Here is a 19,120-nt window from a genome sequence, read left to right on the forward strand (position 1 = left end):
TCCATAAATATAGTAGTTTGATGACACGTTGACTGACATGGTTAAAATACAGTCATAATCTAGTGGGTTCAGCTTTGGGCTATCAAACAAAGGGTTGTTTGTTTGATTATTAGGATTTTAACGTCATGTTTTACACTTTGGTTACATTCATGACAGGAACGGTAGTTACTCATTACACAAGGTTCATCAGTTCACAAGGTTAAATCAAACACAGTCATGGACAATTTAGTGTCTCCAATTCACCTCAATTGCATGTCTCTGGACTGTGGGAGGAAACCAGAGCCCCCGGAGGAAACCCACGTAGACATGGGGAGAACATGCAAACTCCACACAGAAAGGACCCGGACCACCCCACCTAAGGATCAAACCCAGGACCTTCTTGCTGTGAAGCGACAGTGCTACCCACCAAGCCGCCCACAAGCTGGGTATGTGTATACATAGCAAGTAAAAGCATTCCACTTGCCTAATTATTAATATTATTTTGTTAGCCCCAGCACAACACCTTTGTGATGAATGTAGGCATTAGCTGCCATGTGACAGTGCCTGACCTCACCAATGCTTTTTTAAACAGAATGAACATAAGCCGCTCAGGTGGCGCAGCGGTTAAACACACACTGGCACACCAGAGCTGGGATCTGAATACATTGTATCGAGTCTCAGCTTTGCCTGCCAGCTGGGCTGAGCAATCACATGAGCAACGATTGGCCTGTTGTTCATATAGGGGCGGGGCATTATGCCGGATAGGGTCTCTCTCATAACTGATGCAATTATGTGCTCTGCTGGCTTATTGATGGCACCTGCACAGAGATGGGGAAAGATTGCAGATCAGGGTGTGTCTCTCCGTACACAGAGCTGATCCGCAGCTGATCTCGTCTAGTGTAGGTGAAAAGATGCATACGGCTGCTGCCCACGTGTCAGAGGGGGCATGGGTTAGCATCGTTCTCCTCAAATCAGAGCCAGGGGCGGCATTAGTGGAGAGGAAGCATGACAATTGGACAATCCGGGCAATTGGATGCGCTAAAAGTCGGGAGAAAAAAGGGAGAAAATGCATAAACCAAATATATACGTATATATATATATATATATATGTATATATATATATATATATATATATACAGTATATATACACAGTGGGGCCAAAAAGTATTTAGTCAGCCACTGATTGTGCAAGTTCTCCTACTTAGAAAGATGAGAGAGGTCTGTAATTTTCATCATAGGTACACTTCAACTATGAGAGACAAAATGAGAAAAAAAAATCCAGGAAATCACATTTTTAAAGAATTTATTTGTAAATTATGGTAGAAAATAAGTATTTGGTCAATAACAAAAGTTCAACTCAATACTTTGTAACATAACCTTTGTTGGCAATGACAGAGGTCAAACGTTTCCTGTAAGTCTTCACCAGGTTTGCACACACTGTAGCTGGTATTTTGGCCCATTCCTCCATGCAGATCTCCTCTAGAGCAGTGATGTTTTGGGGCTGTTGCTGGGCAACACGGACTGCACAAATTTTCTATGGGGTTGAGGTCTGGAGACTGGCTAGGCCACTCCAGGACCTTGAAATGCTTTTTACGGAGCCACTCCTTCATTGCCCGAGCGGTGTGTTTGGGATCATTGTCATGCTGGAAGACCCAGCCACGTTCCATCTTCAATGCTCTCACTGATGGAAGGAGGTTTTGACTTAAAATCTCACGATACATGGCCCCGTTCATTCTTCCCTTAACACGGATCAATCGTCCTGTCCCCTTTGCAGAAAAACAGCCCCAAAGCATGATGTTTCCACCCCCATGCTTCACAGTAGGTATGGTGTTCTTGGGTTTTTCTTCTTCCTCCAAACACGACGAGTTGAGTTTTTACCAAAAAGTTCCATTTTGGTTTCATCTGACCACATGAAAATTCTCCCAATCCTTTTCTGGATAATCCATATGCTCTCTGGCAAACTTCAGACGGGCCTGGACATGTACTGGCTTAAGCAGGGGGACACGCCTGGCACTGCAGGATTTGAGTCCCTCTCGGCGTAGTGTGTTACTGATGGTAGCCTTTGTTACTTTGGTCCCAGCTCTCTGCAGGTCATTCATCAGGTCCCTCCGTGTAGTTCTGGGATTTTTGCTCACCGTTCTCATGATCATTTTGACCCAACGGGATGAGATCTTGACCCCAAGGGAGATTATCAATGGTCTTGTATGTCTTCCATTTTCTTACAATTGCTCCCACAGTTGATTTATTCACACCAACCTGCTTGCCTATTGTAGATTCACTCTTCCCAGCCTGGTGCAGGTCTACAATTTTCTTCCTGGTGTCCTTCGACAGCTCTTTGGTCTTGGCCATGGTTGAGTTTGGAGTCTGACTGTTTGAGGCTGTGGACAGGTGTCTTTTATACAGATAACGAGGTCAAACAGGTGCCATTAATACAGGTAACGAGTGGAGGACAGAAGAGCTTCTTAAAGAAGAAGTTACAGGTCTGTGAGAGCCAGAAATCTTGCTTGTTTGTTATTGACCAAATACTTATTTTCCACCATAATTTACGAATAAATTCTTTAAAAATCCTACAATGTGATTTCCTGGATTTTTTTTTCTCATTTTGTCACTCATAGTTGAAGTGTACCTATGATGAAAATTACAGACCTCTCTCATCTTTCTAAGTAGGAGAACTTGCACAATCAGTGGCTGACTAAATACTTTTTGACCCCACTGTATATATATATATATATTTATTTATATATTATATATATATATATATATATATATATATATATATATATATATATATATATATATATATATATATATATATATTTATAAAGAAACAAAAAACAGAATGAACATAAATTCCCCCAGACAAATCTTCAAACCCTTCCTAGAACCCTTCCAACTGGGGGCTGATATTAGTTGCAAAGGGGGGGGTCCAGCTCCATGGTTTTGAAATGGTAAGTCCAACAAGCTCAGGGTCAGCTTGTATGTTCAGGAAACCCAGACAAAAAGTGTAAAGTGAAGAAAAATGTATATGTTACAAGGATTCCAAGTAAAACTAAGGTCAGCTGATCATAAAATACGTTAAAACCCAGTGTGTATACTAAACTAAGAGAGTAAAGTCAGGAGGAATGTCTTTGTAAGTGTGTGTGTGTGTGTGTGTGTGTATGTGTGTGTGTGGAATAATATGGATATTGATTACTTACCTTCTTGACTTCATATTTGATGGCCAGTTTGACTCTGCTGAGCAGTGAGCGATGATGCTGGCCTTCCTTCAGCTCAGCCGATATATCTCCATTCAGTATGGCTTCCACCTCCTCAGTGTCCCTGCATAGATCCAGCACGCCCACCACAAAGTCCTTACACTGCATAGACAACTTCCTGTAGTCATTCTGAAGTAGGAAGATAGAAAGAATGAGAATTAGTGTTATTATCAGGACAAGTGTTCATATCTAATGGGGAGAAGGCAAGCCGGCGTAGGCAGTGTGATGCTTTGGGCAATGTTCTGCTGGGAAACCTTGGGTCCTGCCATCCATGTGGATGTTACTTTGACACGTACCACTGACCTAAGCATTGTTGCAGACCATGTACACCCTGTCATGGTAACAGTATTCTCTGATGGCTGTGGCCTCTTTCAGCAGGATAATGCGCCCTGCCACAAAGCAAAAATGGTTCAGGAATGGTTTGAGGAGTGCAACAACCAGTTTGACATGACCTCCAAATTCCCCAGATCTCAAATCAATCGCGCATCTGTGAAATGTGCTGGACAAACAAGTCTGATCCATGGAGGCCCCACCTCACAACTTACAGGAGTTAAAGGATCTGCTGCTAACATCTTGGTGCCAGGTACTACAGAACATCTTCAGGAGTCTAGTGGAGTCCATGCCTCATGGCAGCAAAAGTGGGACCAACACAATATTAGGAAAGTGGTCATAACGTTATGCCTGATCGGTGTATATTATACATATATACCCATACATATATTGTGTGTGTGTGTGTGTGTGTGTAGACCACATGTTCTCTTACACTGTATATTAAGAAAATGAGAGCTTTGAAAAAAAAAAAAATTGCAACCTCATTCAGTCCAGGGTGCCAGTATAGCAATTACACACTGAGCTGAGTGAGATAACAGTATCTGCAGAGGGGACTTGTATAGCTCTAATTAAATGTCATTCTTTGGGAAAATATTTCTATGGATGAATTAGTTAGGAAATGAAAACATCAAACTCTTTCTGTGTGTGTTTCTTTGTATTAAGAACACGCACTGTAGCACTGACAGGGTCTTTGAATATAATTAAAAACCTTGTCTTTTCATGTCCATACAGCTTATGTAAATACATTCAAATAGGGCACTGGTCTAAACGTCAGTCACAATAAGAATTACAAAAAAATATAAAAACAAAGAAGTTAGCACTACAGAAAAACAGGACACAAAATAAACCAGCTAGACACAGATTAGAATGATGGGGGAGTGAACTGAACTGAGGAAAAACAAGACCTACAGTGCTGTAAAAAAGTGAGTAATTAATGATTAATGATTAATAATTCTAAAAGCCTAATTGCTACATTTTTTCTTTACCTACTTTAGCTACTAAGAAATTGAGGCATAGTGTTACTATCGCACAGGGGTTTTCAACCTTTTTGGACATGCACCCCCCTTTGTCTGCCAACCGCGAACCCCCCCCCATATTGCGCCACGCCCCCTCCCCTTCGTCAACCACCGCACAGAAGTCATTGAGAAAGCTTCTGACAAGCTAAAATAACACAATTAACGTTGTGCACATCATACTTTGGTAAATCATAAGCGGTTCTTGCTGTTTGGTGTAGATGAGAGCAGAAAACGTTACTTCACAGAGCATAGACAACAGTTCATCAGTTACTAAGTTGGTTAGTTCAGGATCATCTGCTCTGACCGACAGAAAACGTTTAGCTCCACAGACAGAACGACTCTGGGTCGGCTCCCGCTCTGTGGTAATAACCAGTATAATTAAGCCTGAGCTTTTTAAGGTATTCGAGTCACACAGAATGTTCTGTAGTAGTTGGTGTTTATTTACAACTGCATCATTCATTATAACAGTAAACACGGAGAGATGACTGAGAAAAGAAACTTTTCTCTTAAAGACACACACACGTCGGTCGTTGCTTTTGTTACCGGTTATCTTCGCTGATAGCTCTATTTTTAAGTTTTTTTTCAGACGGAACTGAATAACGTTAAACGTGCGTGTGAGCGTGGTCAGTGTGACTAATGAGATATGTCTCCCGTGGGTGAAAAATGAATTGCTTTAGTTTTAGAAGTAAAAAAATCTCGTAATGCCCCCCCCCCCCCCCCCCCAGACAAGTTCTCCCGGGGGGCGCGCCCCACAGGTTGTAAAACCCCTGCTATAGAACACATGTGGCTCGTGAGATCTTAAAAGATGTATGATTGTCTTAAAATACAGTGTAAAATCGTACATAAACTGCATCTCCCACAATGCATGCCAATTTTGTGACCTGCAAAGTGACCACATCCCGCCACTAGATGGTAGTGTTTCCACATCAGCGTTTAACTGATGCAGTTTTCCAACAAGTGATGTTGAGAAATATTTACAAATAATCCCAAAATGTACAAGAACAGAAAATTGAAGCAGAATGAAGGTAATTTAATGAAAGATGGGACGGTACGTCTCTTGTGTTATGAGGCCGTGTCTGTGGTAAAGGAATACAATATAAATGTAGATATACATTATAAATATACAGTATACATTTTGCATTTTGACACCAAACACAGAATTTGGCTTCCAAGAAAAACAACAAATTGTCCAAGACTTATAAGGCAGACTGCAATCACAGCAGGATATGTTATAATCGGCCCTTTGAGGGCCACCATAATGCAGATGTGGCCTTCAGTGAAAATAAGTTTGACACCCCTGCTATTGAACATTTAAAGTGACTGCTTGACTTTGATGGGAAGGCTTAAAGTCAGGGAGGCTTATATTCTGCAAGGATGGCTAATTCCAGGCTGTGTTCAATACCTTACAAACCACATTTCTGTTATTTGTTCATTCTCTTGAATATTTAACTGACAAAAGTAGAAAGAATTTAGTAGAAAGATTTCCATTGTTTTTACTGATCAACTAAATTGTACTAAGTTAGAATTTGTTGCCTGCAACATACTCAGAACAGTTGGAACAGAGCCATTAACCACGGTTACATCACCTTTCCAGTTAATCACAACTTTAATAGATTGGGAACTGAAGATACTAATTGTTGCAGTTTTGCAAATGAATTTTCCCATTATTGCTTGACACATTCTTGCTTTAGTCACTCACATTTAACAGTGGTATCCTGCTGTGTCCCTGTGTCCTACATGGAGTGAGATTTCTCCACATTTACCTTAATCTTTATACAATATTATGTATGATTAATGTTAAACAACCTAAATTAAATTCAATACTCCATTAAGAAATGTTTCTTTTGAACTGACAATTCTCTCACAGGGTTTAGAATAAAGTGGTGAACCACGACCCATGATTGCTTTTACATGTTCAGCATTAAGCAGACGCTTATTACAGTACTGTGACAGTATATTGTCTAAGCATTTAAGGGTTTAAGGCCTTGCTCAAGGGCCCAATAGTGGCAACCTGGCAGTGGCGAGGCTTGAAACAGTGACCTATTCCCAGCACTAGTCCAGCACCCTAACCACTAGGCTACAACTGCCCTACAAATTCACCTGCTTAATTGTGGAATGTTTTAAAACTTGATCTATAAATGTTTCAGTATAATATATTAATCTACAAACTTTTCACTTTAATTTTGTTCCTGTCCCAACTTTTTAAAAATTGTGCTGGAGGTATCAAATTCAAAATTTGATTATATTTACAAATACAACCAAGTTTGTCAGTTCAATACAGATTCAACAGAATTTTAAAAAACATATTATTATCAAAAACATTATTAAGCCGCTCAGGTGGCGCAGCGGTAAAAACACACGCTGCAACGAGACTGGGATCTCAAATACATCGTATCAAATCTCAGCTCTGCCTTGCCGTTGAAGGCTGAGCGGCCACATGAACAACGATTGGCTGGTTGTTCAGGTGGGCGGGACTAAGCCGGATATGGGTCTCTCTCTGTCAGAATGGTGCAATTACGACCTCTGCTGGCTGATTAGAGGCGCCTGCACAGAGATGGGGAAGGAGTGCTCTTAGGGCGTGTCTCTCCGTACACAACGCTAGGTGGCACAACACTCGTCAATGTGTGGGTGATAAGATGCATACGGCTTGCTGCCCACGTGTCGGAGGGGGCGTGGGTTAGCTTTGATCTCCTCTGTCAGAGCAGGAATCGGCATAGGCAGAGAGGAAGCATGATGCAATTGGGCAATTTGACGAGCTAAAAGGAGGAGGGAAAAAAAATTTTATTAAATAATTTTGTGTAACACAGGTATCTACACAGACATGATTGGCTATGTCTGAGGAGCACGGTCAATGGCCTTTGCTGGATTGATACTCTGTCCAGTTATTCCTGCCTTAAGTCCAGTGTTTCCCGAACAAACCAGACCCAAAATAAAAAAAATAAAAAAAATGGTGTGGCCAATGCAAAAACAAAAGCTGTCAAAATGAGGGGTAATTTTAATTACAGAGCACTGTCAAATAAAAATCACTTTTTAATCTCATACAGTTCTTTCCAGGTTGTGTCTGCTGGCTTCTTACACACTTGATTACACGACAGACTAATCTCCCAGCATGCACTGCGGGTGAACATCTGCTTAAAGTTTATTGGTCTCAGCAAGGATCATATCACCCTCCAGATTGCACTGGAAAGCCAAAAATCATGTAAACTTTGATGGGATGAGCTGCAGAAAGGAGAGTAGACAAAAGAAGACCTGGCAGTCTGAGAGAAAAGGCCCTACTTTAAATATTCTTTATAAATATACACATCATAAAAGTATTTAAGACAACAGCCATAAAAATGTTTGAGTGGTACACAAGGATAGCTGAAATGCTCATGCCATGCTATTTACATTGCTGGCTAAAAATATATACACCGATCAGCCATAACATTAAAACCACCTCCGTGTTTTTACACTCACTGTCCATTTTATCAGCTCCACTAACCATATAGGAGCACTTTGAAGTTCTACAATTACTGACTGTAGTCCATCTGTTTCTCTGCATGCTTTGTTAGCCCCCTTTCATGCTGTTCTTTAATGGTCAGGACCACCACAGGAGTAGGTATTATTTGGGTGGTGGATCATTCTCAGCACTGCGGTGACACTGACATGGTGGTGGTGTGTTAGTGTGTGTTGTGCTGGTATGAGTGGATCAGACACAGCAGTGCTGCTGGAGTTTTTAAATAATACCTAAATAATACCTGCTCTGTGGTGGTCCTGACCATTGAGGAACAGGGTGAAAGCAGGCTTAAAAGGTATGTAGAGAAATACATTGACTACAGTCAATAATTGTAGAATTACAAAGTGCTCGTATATGGTAAGTGGAGCTGATAAAATGGATGGTTTTAATGTTATGACTGATCGGTGTATTTATTTATATTATTTTGTCTTTGAATTCCTGAAAATCTTAAATTTTGGTTATCCACATTCACAATCTATAATTATTTCCATTAAAACCAGCCTACCTTAAACTCCTTTTCAATGTTGGCCAGTTTGGCAAGTTCATTGCTGAGCTCCAGGGCAGTGAGCACCGGATCTTCGCTGGAGAGAGACAGGTACGCTGGACTCGCCAGACCACGGTAGGCATTGATCCTGGACCGAGAGTGGCTAAATGAGTCCTTCCTGTGTTTCTCTGTGCAGTCGGAGCACTTGCAGAAGTAATCGTGTGGCCGCTCGATGCGAGCACCCTTAATCAGCAGCATGTGTACCACCTCGTACTTGTGGCAGTGGGCAGCCAGAATGATAGGGGTGATGTCAGGCGAGAAGCGCGTCCCGTCTTCGTCGTAGGAATAGAAGTCGTCGTCCTGAAGCTCGTGAGGGCTGCGGGTTAGCTTCTCTCCACCTGCGAATGACGGGTGGGCCAGCAGTGCCTCCACGATCCGAACGTAGCCTTTTGAAATGGCCAGCAGGAGGGCGTCGCCTACTTTTGCCAGGTTATCTCGTTGTAATAGCAGCTCGGTGACTTCCAGGTGCTCGTTACCTACAGCCAACTGCAAGCCATTCTGCCCCATATAGTCCACGCAGTTCACGTTAAGAGTTACCGACTCTTCCAGCATCTTGCGCACCACTGGGATGTTCCCGTATTCAGCTGCATCCAGAAAGCGCTCCTCCTCAGCTGTCAGGCTACTGCCACGTGAATTAAACATGAACGCCGGGCCACGGATTGCCTGTCGACGACCCTTCTCCCGCTGTAGGGTCATCCTCCGGGCAGGATATGCTTCCTGGGTCTTCCTGGAAAAGAAGATTCGAAGTTAAATAAAAGGCTTTCTTTATAACAGTTAGTAAATCACACAATTCAGGACCAGGTTATCAGCTAAAATGTGTCCTGAAAGCTTATCTGAGCGTAAACAGAGCTCTCTTTATAATAGCCCAGGTCACCAATACCCCTGCCATGCGGCAGATGAAGGACATTTGGTCTAGACTATGAACGCACAGGAGAGGTGTCTCAGATGACCCCCCTGTAGATGGTGCTAATTAAGTCCTGGTTTAATAGCTTTTTAATAAAACACTTCGGACACAACAGGTTGTTCCCTCTTTACACCTGTTTCTGTGCCAATATAAGTCACCGTTAACAAACACAAAAGCTGTAACACAATCAATATCAACTCTATAGACTGCTTTAACAATGTTATTACTTATAATGCACAGACTATTGCTGTATAAAAGGTGTACATTAACATTTCTTTATTAAATCTAGAACTGTTTGGTTTACTTTTATACCAAACTAAACTAAACTTTATATAATAATATAATTATATATAAGAATATCATGCAATAAATATTTAATTATATAATGTGAATTGTACACATTAAACCTTTGGCCCTCCCTTGTACAGCCATAAATGTATCCCTGTGCACAAAAGTCCATAAAGACATAGCTGGACAAGTTTGATGTGAAGAAGCTCAAGTGGCCTGCATAGAACCCTAACTCCAACCCTACTGAACTATCTTCACCACATCAGTGACATCACAACACAGCACATCTTGACTGAACAGGCAGAAATATCCACACACACTTCAAAATCTTCCTAAAGTCATGGCCTCAAGTTGTTTAAAAATGGTGACACTACAGAAAAGTCAAATTTGTGCCAAACAAAAACAAATTTGGTTGAGTGAGTCTAGAGGAAAATGAAACATGATGTAGATTATATGGTCAGAAATATGCGGACACCTGAACCACACCAAATTTGTCAGACTATGTTTTTATGGACCTCGCTTTAAAAAACAAAAAAAGGTTTTTTTTAAAAATCCGGATTAAAATCCTTGTTTTAACCAGAGCAGAAACCTTCAAGTATAGTCACTGGAATTAAGGCTTGGCCTAGGGACTTCAGGAAATGTGTTGCAATGTGGCATCCATTCTTCCATGTAGTTAAATGTACTACGAGGGTTCTTCAAAAAGTTTCCTCACTTTTAAAACTCTATTTATTAAGAATTTCAAAAACAAATTACATGACTTTTCTACATAGTCACCTTCTGATGTATTTTTTTCCCAGCGTGGTACCAACTTTTTTTTTGCGTAGCCACTGATGCACCATTGTTTTCACATCATCATCACATAAAAATCTTCTTCCCTTTAAAGCTTTTTTAAGCGTCCAAAAAGGTGGAAATAACTACTCCTCCCACCCTCAAAACGACCAATTACTACTCCTCCCACCCTCACCGTTTCCAACCAAAATATAAAAGTGAGGAAACTTTTTGAAGATCCCTTGTATTTATTTATTATTTGTGAGAATTTTATCATATCAAGATTTTGAACACACAACTTAAAATGTATTGATGATCCTCCTCCTCCTTCTCCTAATAATTGTAATATTAATAAAGTGGTATGTTATTAATTGTAAAAGGACTACATAATAAATAAATTATGTGAAATCAACAAATAATAGAAAAAATTAAAAGTTAAAAGAAATTAAAATTAAAAGTTAAAATTAATCAAGTGAATCGTGTATACCAATAATAATACAAATAATAATAACAATAATAAAAATAACAACAACAACAACAACAATAATAATAACAACAATAATAGTAATAATAATAATACAAATAATAATAACAATAATAATAAAGTAATAATAATAATACAAATAATAATAACAATAATAATAAAGTAATAATAATAATGATAATAATAAAAATAATAACAACAACAACAATAATAATAATACAAATAATAATAACAATAATAATTAAGTAATAATAATAAAAAAATTATTTATTTATTATTTATTTATTATTTGTGGGAATTTTATCATATCAAGATTTTGAACACACAACTTAAAATGTATTGATGATCCTCCTCCTCCTTCTCCTAATAATTGAAATATTAATAAAGTGGTATGTTATTAATTGTAAAAGGACTACATAATAAATAAATTATGTGAAATCAACAAATAATAGAAAAAATAAAAATGTTAAAATAAATTAAAATTAAAAGTTAAAATTAATCAAGTGAATCGTGTATACCAATAATAATAATAATAATAATAATAATAATAACAATAACAACAATAATACAAATAATAATAACAATAATAAAAATAACAACAACAACAACAATAATAATAACAATAATAGTAATAATAATACAAATAATAATAACAATAATAATAAAGTAATAACAATAATAATAATAATAAAAATAATAAAATAATAATAACAATAATAAGAATAACCATCATCATCATCATTCAAGGCCATTCTAGGTATGTTTGCACTCTCTGTCTCTCTCTCTCTCTTTCTCTCTTATTCACACACACACACACACACACACACACACACACACACACACACACACACACACACACACTCAAACCCCTGATAATACAAAATGGACACAGCAGAGACACTAGCAACATCTTTACAGGATTTGTACAAATCAGGCATTTCCTGATTAAATCAATAATTTTGTTAAAAAGCTTTCCCTTTATTGTGGCCAGAGATCCAACTAGAGCTGAATCTAAGATATGGAACATAAAACCAAGTTGCACTGTTTGTATATTTTTGTCCCATACATAAATTAAATCCGCTGCATCTTGATCCTTTGCTTTGACATAACAAATTGTGGTCAGGTGCATCCTAATTGCTTTAATTCCCCTTCAAATGTAGCTACAAATTAATTACAGTGTACCTTTTGAGTTATTTGGACATACACCAACTAGGCATAACATTATGACCACTAACAGGTAAAGTGAATAACACTGATTATCTCTTCATCACGGCACCTGTTAGTGGGTGGGATATATTAGGCAACTAGTGAACATTTTATCCTCAAAGTTTATGTGTTAAAAGCAGGAAAAATGGGCAAGCTATTTGAGCGAGTTTGACAAGGACCAAATTAGCTAGACGACTGGGTCAGAGAATCTCCAAAACTGCAGCTCTTGTGGGGTGTTCCCGGTCTGCAGTGGTCAGTATCTATCAAAAGTGGTCCAAGGAAGGAACAGTGGTAAACCGGCGACAGGGTCATGGGTGGCCAAGGCTCATTGATGCACGTGGGGAACGAAGGCGCCAACAATGGGCACGTGAGCATCAGAACTGGACCAGGAGCAATGGAAGAAGGTGGCCTGGTCTGATGAATCACGTTTTCTTTTACATCACGTGGATGGCCGGGTGCGTGTGCGTTGCTTGCCTGGGGAACACATGGCACCAGGATGCACTATGGGAAGAAGGCAAGCCGGCGGAGGCAGTGTGATGCTTTAGGCAATGTTCTGCTGGGAAACCTTGGGTCCTGCCATCCATGTGGACGTTACTTTGACACGTACCACCTACCTAAGCACTGTTGCAGATCATGTACACCCTTTCATGGAAACACTATTCCCTGATGGCTGTGGCCTCTTTCAGCAGGATAATGCGCCCTGCCACAAAGCAAAAATGCTTCAGGAATGGTTTGAGGAGCACAACAACGAGTTTGAGGTGTTGACTTGGCCTCCAAATTCCCCAGATCTCAATCCAATCGAGATTCTGTGGGATGTGCTGAACAAACAAGTCCGATTTATGGAGGCCCCACCTCGCAACTTACAGGAGTTAAAGGATCTGCTGCTAACATCTTGGTGCCAGATACCACAGCACACCTTCAGGGGTCTAGTGGAGTCCATGCCTCGACGGGTCAGGGCTGTTTTGGCAGCAAAAGGGGGAACAACACAATATTAGGAAGGTGGTCATAATGTTATGCCTGATCAATGTAGTTTGCAATGGTACACAGCTGGGTCTGTAGGGACTCCTGACAGTTTACACTGCATTGTCAGGGGGGCCTGTGTGTGGATCTTTTTAATCAAATTGTGGTAAGACATACAGCATGGCAGGAATATAAAACTATATCTATGGCCTTGAGTGTTCCCAGCTGCCTCAATATTTTTAAAATAGATGAAGCTTGATACAACCTTGAACCTTCCTGGAGTTGGCCGTACCACTAAATATACATTTCTGTACATTTATTGGTAGAGTTCAGCGGGTAGGCAATGACAATAAACCTAATGTATTCTACGTACATGCCATAAGCATGAGTGCATCTTCCGCTAGACCCGCTGGTTCATTTTATAAATGACCAACATTTTAGCAAGATTGCTTTGCAAAGCAAATATAGAAAACGATGGCACTTTTAATCAGTTCACAGCTTATGAGAGCAGTGATTTAAAGTGTTTTCTGGTAAGCATTATAATACATGACTCAGAAATATCTCTCCTATAGATGTCCTGGTTACAAGTAGCAGTGATGGAAATAATAGGTTAAAGTAAAACTGTGCAATTGCAAACACAAATCCACATCAGAATAAAATTACATATTTACAGAAGGTTGTGTTATGAATATTAATAAATAGGTAGATGCTGACAGTCACTAAAAGTGCGAGTGGGTACATGCATTTATACATGTACATGTCATATGATCAGCCATAACATTAAAACCACCTCCTTGTTTCTACACTCACTGTCCATTTTATCAGCTCCACTTACCATATAGAAGCACTTTGTAGTTCTACAGTTACTGACTGTAGTCCATCTGTTTTTCTGCATGCTTTGTTAGCCCCCTTTCATGCTGTTCTTCAATGGTCAGGACTCTCCCAGGACCACTACAGAGCAGGTATTTTTTGGGTGATGGATCATTCTCAGCACTGCAGTGTCACTGACATGGTGGTGGTGTGTTAGTGTGTGTTGTGCTGGTATGAGTGGGTAAGACACAGCAGCACTACTGGAGTTTTTGAAGTTTTTAAATACCGTGCCCACTCACTGTCCACTCTATTAGACACGCCTACCTAGTTGGTCCACCTTGTAGATGTAAAGTCAGAGACGATCGCTCATCTATTGCTACTGTTTGAGTTGGTCATCTTCTAGACCTTCATCAGTGGTCACAGGACGCTGCCCATGGGGTGCTGTTGGCTGGATATTTTTGGTTGGTGGACTATTCTCAGTCCAGCAGAGACAGTGAGGTGTTTAAAAACTTCATCAGCGCTGCTGTGTCTTATCCACTTATACCAGCACAACACACACTAACACACCACCACCATGTCAGTGTCACTGCAGTGCTGAAAATGATCCACCACCCAAATAATACCTGCTCTGTAGTGGTCCTGGGAGAGTCCTGACCATCAAAGAACAGCATGAAAGGGGGCTAACAAAGCATGCAGAGAAACAGATGGACTACAGTCAGTAATTGTAGAACTACAAAGTGCTTCTATATGGTAAATGGAGCTAATAAAATGGACAGTGAGTGTAGAAACAAGGAGGTGGTTTCAATGTTATGGCTGATCGGTGTATGTGTGTTTTTCTTCAGCTCTTTAGTTGAGCAGAAATGTGCATGATAGAGGCCATGACTCTATCTGTTCCTCAGTCTATTGGTACGAGATTGTAATGTCCTTCTGAGTCGGCTAACGTAACATGCCATAAATAAATGACACTATTTCTGTAAGTATTAGATAGCATAAATAAATAGAAGGGTTTCTGGATTCACTCAAAAAGAAATACAGTGAGTATCGGGTTGTTTCCATCCTTAACATTTTAAAAATGGCAGCAGACATTAGGGACAACAAAACAACAGACTAGCAGAAGGCGACAATGATTCTAATGGGCAGAATGACAGCAAACGTAATTAAATGTCGACTAATAACCTTAGGGTGACATCAAATGACACGAAAGAATGGCAAACGGCAGTGGGGGTAAAGTTCAAGGCTCAGATGGTTCAAAACAGGCAAAAGCAGGGTTAATCATAGAAAGCTATAGAAAAGCCTGTCATCAATGAGATGCAAAGAAGAGCCAGGCTAAGGTTCACCAAAGATCATAAGGACTGGATCATATAGCCTAACTGTTAATAGACGAATACCTGGAAAGCCATACAAGCCATAGTATACCATACCTTTTTTGAAATTTGGTAAAGGATTAGTGATGAGATGGAGGTGTTTCAACCAAGCTGGATTTGGGCAGTTTTGACTTTGTGAAAGACAATAAATCAAGTCACGTGCAAGATTATCCTGAAAGAAAACATGCTTCTCTTTGCCCTGACAATGTTTCTTCCCAAAGTCAGAGGACCAGGTCAATCAAGGTGTGGATGGAGGACCACCAAATTAAGACCAGGTCTTAGCCAGCCAATCTCCAGATCTTTACCCCATTGTAAACCTATTTAATGTGTTCACGAAGATGGTCACATCAAACAAAGCAAAGCTGCTTGAAGTCCTCAAACAGCCATGTAAAAGACTGACACAAAGCAAGGTCTATATGAGGAATAGCTTATTTTAAGGAAACTCCAGTGACCTATTTTGACTAAATGGGCACACATTCCCACAGACATAGTGGGAATAGAGAAGCTTTCTCACAAAAGTGGCTGTTATAGCTGATTCTATTTTCATTCTATTTTATTAAGATTTTCTTGAAATGGGAAATTCAACAAGTTGGCCATATAGTGATATATATGTAATGTACAGTACACTGATCAGCCATAACATTAAAACCACCTCCTTGTTTGTACACTCACTGTCCATTTTATCAGCTCCACTTACCATATAAAAGCACTTTGTAGTTCTACAATTACTGACTGTAGTCCATCTGTTTCTCTACATACTTTGTTAGCCCCATTTCACCCTGTTCTTCAATGGTCAGGACTCTCCCAGGACCACCACAGAGTAGGTATTATTTGGGTAGTGGATCATTCTCAGCACTGCAGTGACACTGACATGGTGGTGGTGTGTTAGTGTGTGTTGTGCTGGTATGAGTGGATAAGACACAGCAGTGCTGATGGAGTTTTTAAACTCACTGTCACTGCTGGACTGAGAATAGTCCACCAACCAAAAATATCCAGCCAACAGCACCCCGTGGGCAGCGTCCTGTGACCACTGATGAAGGTCTAGAAGATGACCAATTCAAACAGCAGCAATAGATGAGCGATCGTCTCTGACTTTACATCTATAAGGTGGACCAACTAGGTAGGAGTGTCTAATAGAGTGGGCAGTGAGTGTATTTTAAAACTCCAGCAGCGCTGCTGTGTCTGATCCACTCATACCAGCACAAAACACACTAACACACCACCACTATGATCCACCACCTAAATAATACCTACTCTGTAGTGGTCCTGTGGGGGTCCCGACCATTGAAAAACAGGGTGAAAGCAGGCTACAAAAAGTATGTAGAGAAATTGATGGACTACAGTCAGTGATTGTAGAACTACAAAGTGCTCCTATATGGTAAGTGGAGCTGATAAAATGGACAGCGTGTGTAGAAACAAGTATATATTGTATGTTTAAATTTATATGGGTTTAATGTTGAAACACAGCACATCCACTCTTGCTCCTCTGCTCCTTCAAATGATAATATGTGTAGAAAATCAGGGCAAGCCTGTTCAATTTGGTTCCAGAACAGAATGACCCGCTCAAATTATGAATGCAATGATCATGAATGCATTACTATTAAATAACATGCCAATCAGAAACATGAGTCTCATGAAACATGAGGATTATTATAATTAAATTCATATGCATCATTGCTGGTTCTAAACTGCTTCAATAGTTAGAGCCAGACTGATGGCAGTTATTTAGTTAAAGGGCCAGTTAGACCTTTTCTCCAAATACTAAGGCATCTTACACAATGTGGGTAAGACAAATGTAGGCAAGACAATAAAAAGAAAAGAAAAGACTTTTTAAATCATGTAATTTATTCAGGCTTTTTTAGATACGTCATATAGCCAAAAATATTTGGAAACATGAGCTTGTTGGGCATTCCATTCCAAAACCCTGTCCATTAATATAGATTTGCCAACTTCCAAGTAGGTCTGGGCGGTATATCGCAAATATCAATATATTCGATATTACTTTTTACACAATGTTAAAAATGGCCATATTCGATATACCGAGTACGTCTACGAATTCGGAAGCTCTGATTGGTTTATATAGCTGTTTATTAAGGCCTTGACCACGACTGATTCTCTTTAACAAATGAACCGATTCATGGAGTTACGCACGACGACACCATAATGAAATAGAGTAAGCATAATGAATGAATCTCTACCATAGATAAGATAAGATTTCATGGAGTACATGATGCCACGTACCTTAAAAAGGTTTCCATGGCAAGGCTTTAAAATACAACAGAATCTCCACCATACTTAACAATGGGCATCATGTTCTGTTCAGTGTAGTTTTTACTTTTTACTCCAAACTCACCCTGAACATTTTTACCATCTCAACTAATTTGTCCAGTCAGAGTCCCAGTAAAATGTAGCAAACTCCAGACACATGCTTATGTTTATGGTCTAATGACAGAAAAGGCTGTTTCCAGGCAAGGCTAATAATCTTATAATCAAATAATAATCAAATAATCTTTTGATATAGGGCGTCACGGTGGCTCAGTGGTTAGCACTGTCGCCTCACAGCAAGAAGGTGTGGGTTTCCTCCGGGAGCTCCGGTTTCCTCCCACAGTCCAAAAACATGCAGTCAAGTTAATTGGAGACACTGAATTGCCCTATAGGTGAATGGGTGTGTGTGTCTGCCCTGCGATGGACTGGCGCCCAATCCAGGGTGTTACTGTGTGCCTTGCGCCCATTGAAAAGCTTGGATAGGCTCCCCGCGACCCTAATTGGATAAGCGGTTAAGACAGTGAGCGAGTCTAATAGAGTGGACAGTGAGTGAACACGTTGTTTAAAAACTCCATCAGCGCTGCTGTGTCTGATCCACTTATACCAGCACAACACACATTAACACACCACCACCATATCAGTGTCACTGCAGTGCTGAGAATCATCCACCACATAAATAATACCTGCTCTGTGGTGGTCCTGACCATTGAAGAAGGGGGCTAACAAAGCATGCTGAAAAAACAGATGGACTACAGCCAGTAATTGTAGAACTACAAAGTGCTTCTATACGGTAAGTGAAGCTGATAAAATGGACAGTGAGTGTAGAAACAAGGAGGTGGTTTTAATGTTATGGCTAATCGGTGTATATACCCATTATGATTTCTGTATGCATACAAACAGGGCCGGCGCTAGGGGGGGGGCTGAGGGGGGCATTGCCCCCCCAAATTGGGTCTTTGCCCCCCCAAGCAAAGCAGTCCAGAACCGGGGCTAGGGGGGGCTGAGGGGGGCATTGCCCCCCCAAATTGTGTCTTTGCCCCCCCAAGCAAAGCAGTCCAGAACCGGGGCTGCATACAAAGCATTCCTAATTATCTTTGTTGTGCCTTTTTCTATGTCTTGTTACTGTTCATTTGTTTATTTACTTTATGATGCATTACTCATGCCTATTTATTGGATTCTGATTATGGATTTGCCTACAAGACATCACACATGAATAGTTCATTATAAGGATGCACTTATTTGTTACTGGCTCAGAATACTAAAGAAGTGAGTAAGTACTGGATCAGATTCAGTGACACGTAGTATATTATGTCAAGGACACCGACACAAACCCCATGATCAAGCATTGCAATGGGTCAGAGATTGATATGGAGATGATTTTCTGCTGCTGGAACTTGCAATCTTGAGTGTATAAATGGCATCATGGATTCACAGAAATATTAAAGCATTTTAGGA

At 40.1% G+C, this 19,120-nt stretch overlaps 1 protein-coding gene across 1 annotated transcript in view; it reads right to left on the minus strand.

Moving 5' to 3' along the window:
• The window catches only part of trpc3 (transient receptor potential cation channel, subfamily C, member 3), a 69,731-nt gene that overhangs the window by 46,423 nt on the left and 4,188 nt on the right, over positions 1–19,120 (minus strand). Inside the window, exons 2-3 of the mRNA XM_063000549.1 lie at positions 8,581–9,346; positions 3,177–3,362 (exon numbers count right to left, since the gene is read on the minus strand). Coding sequence (XP_062856619.1) covers positions 3,177–3,362; positions 8,581–9,346 — 952 coding nt within the window. The remainder of the gene's footprint in view (positions 1–3,176; positions 3,363–8,580; positions 9,347–19,120) is intronic.

Source organism: Trichomycterus rosablanca, chromosome 1, assembly GCF_030014385.1.
Source record: "Trichomycterus rosablanca isolate fTriRos1 chromosome 1, fTriRos1.hap1, whole genome shotgun sequence".
In the NCBI taxonomy this organism is placed as follows: domain Eukaryota; kingdom Metazoa; phylum Chordata; class Actinopteri; order Siluriformes; family Trichomycteridae; genus Trichomycterus; species Trichomycterus rosablanca.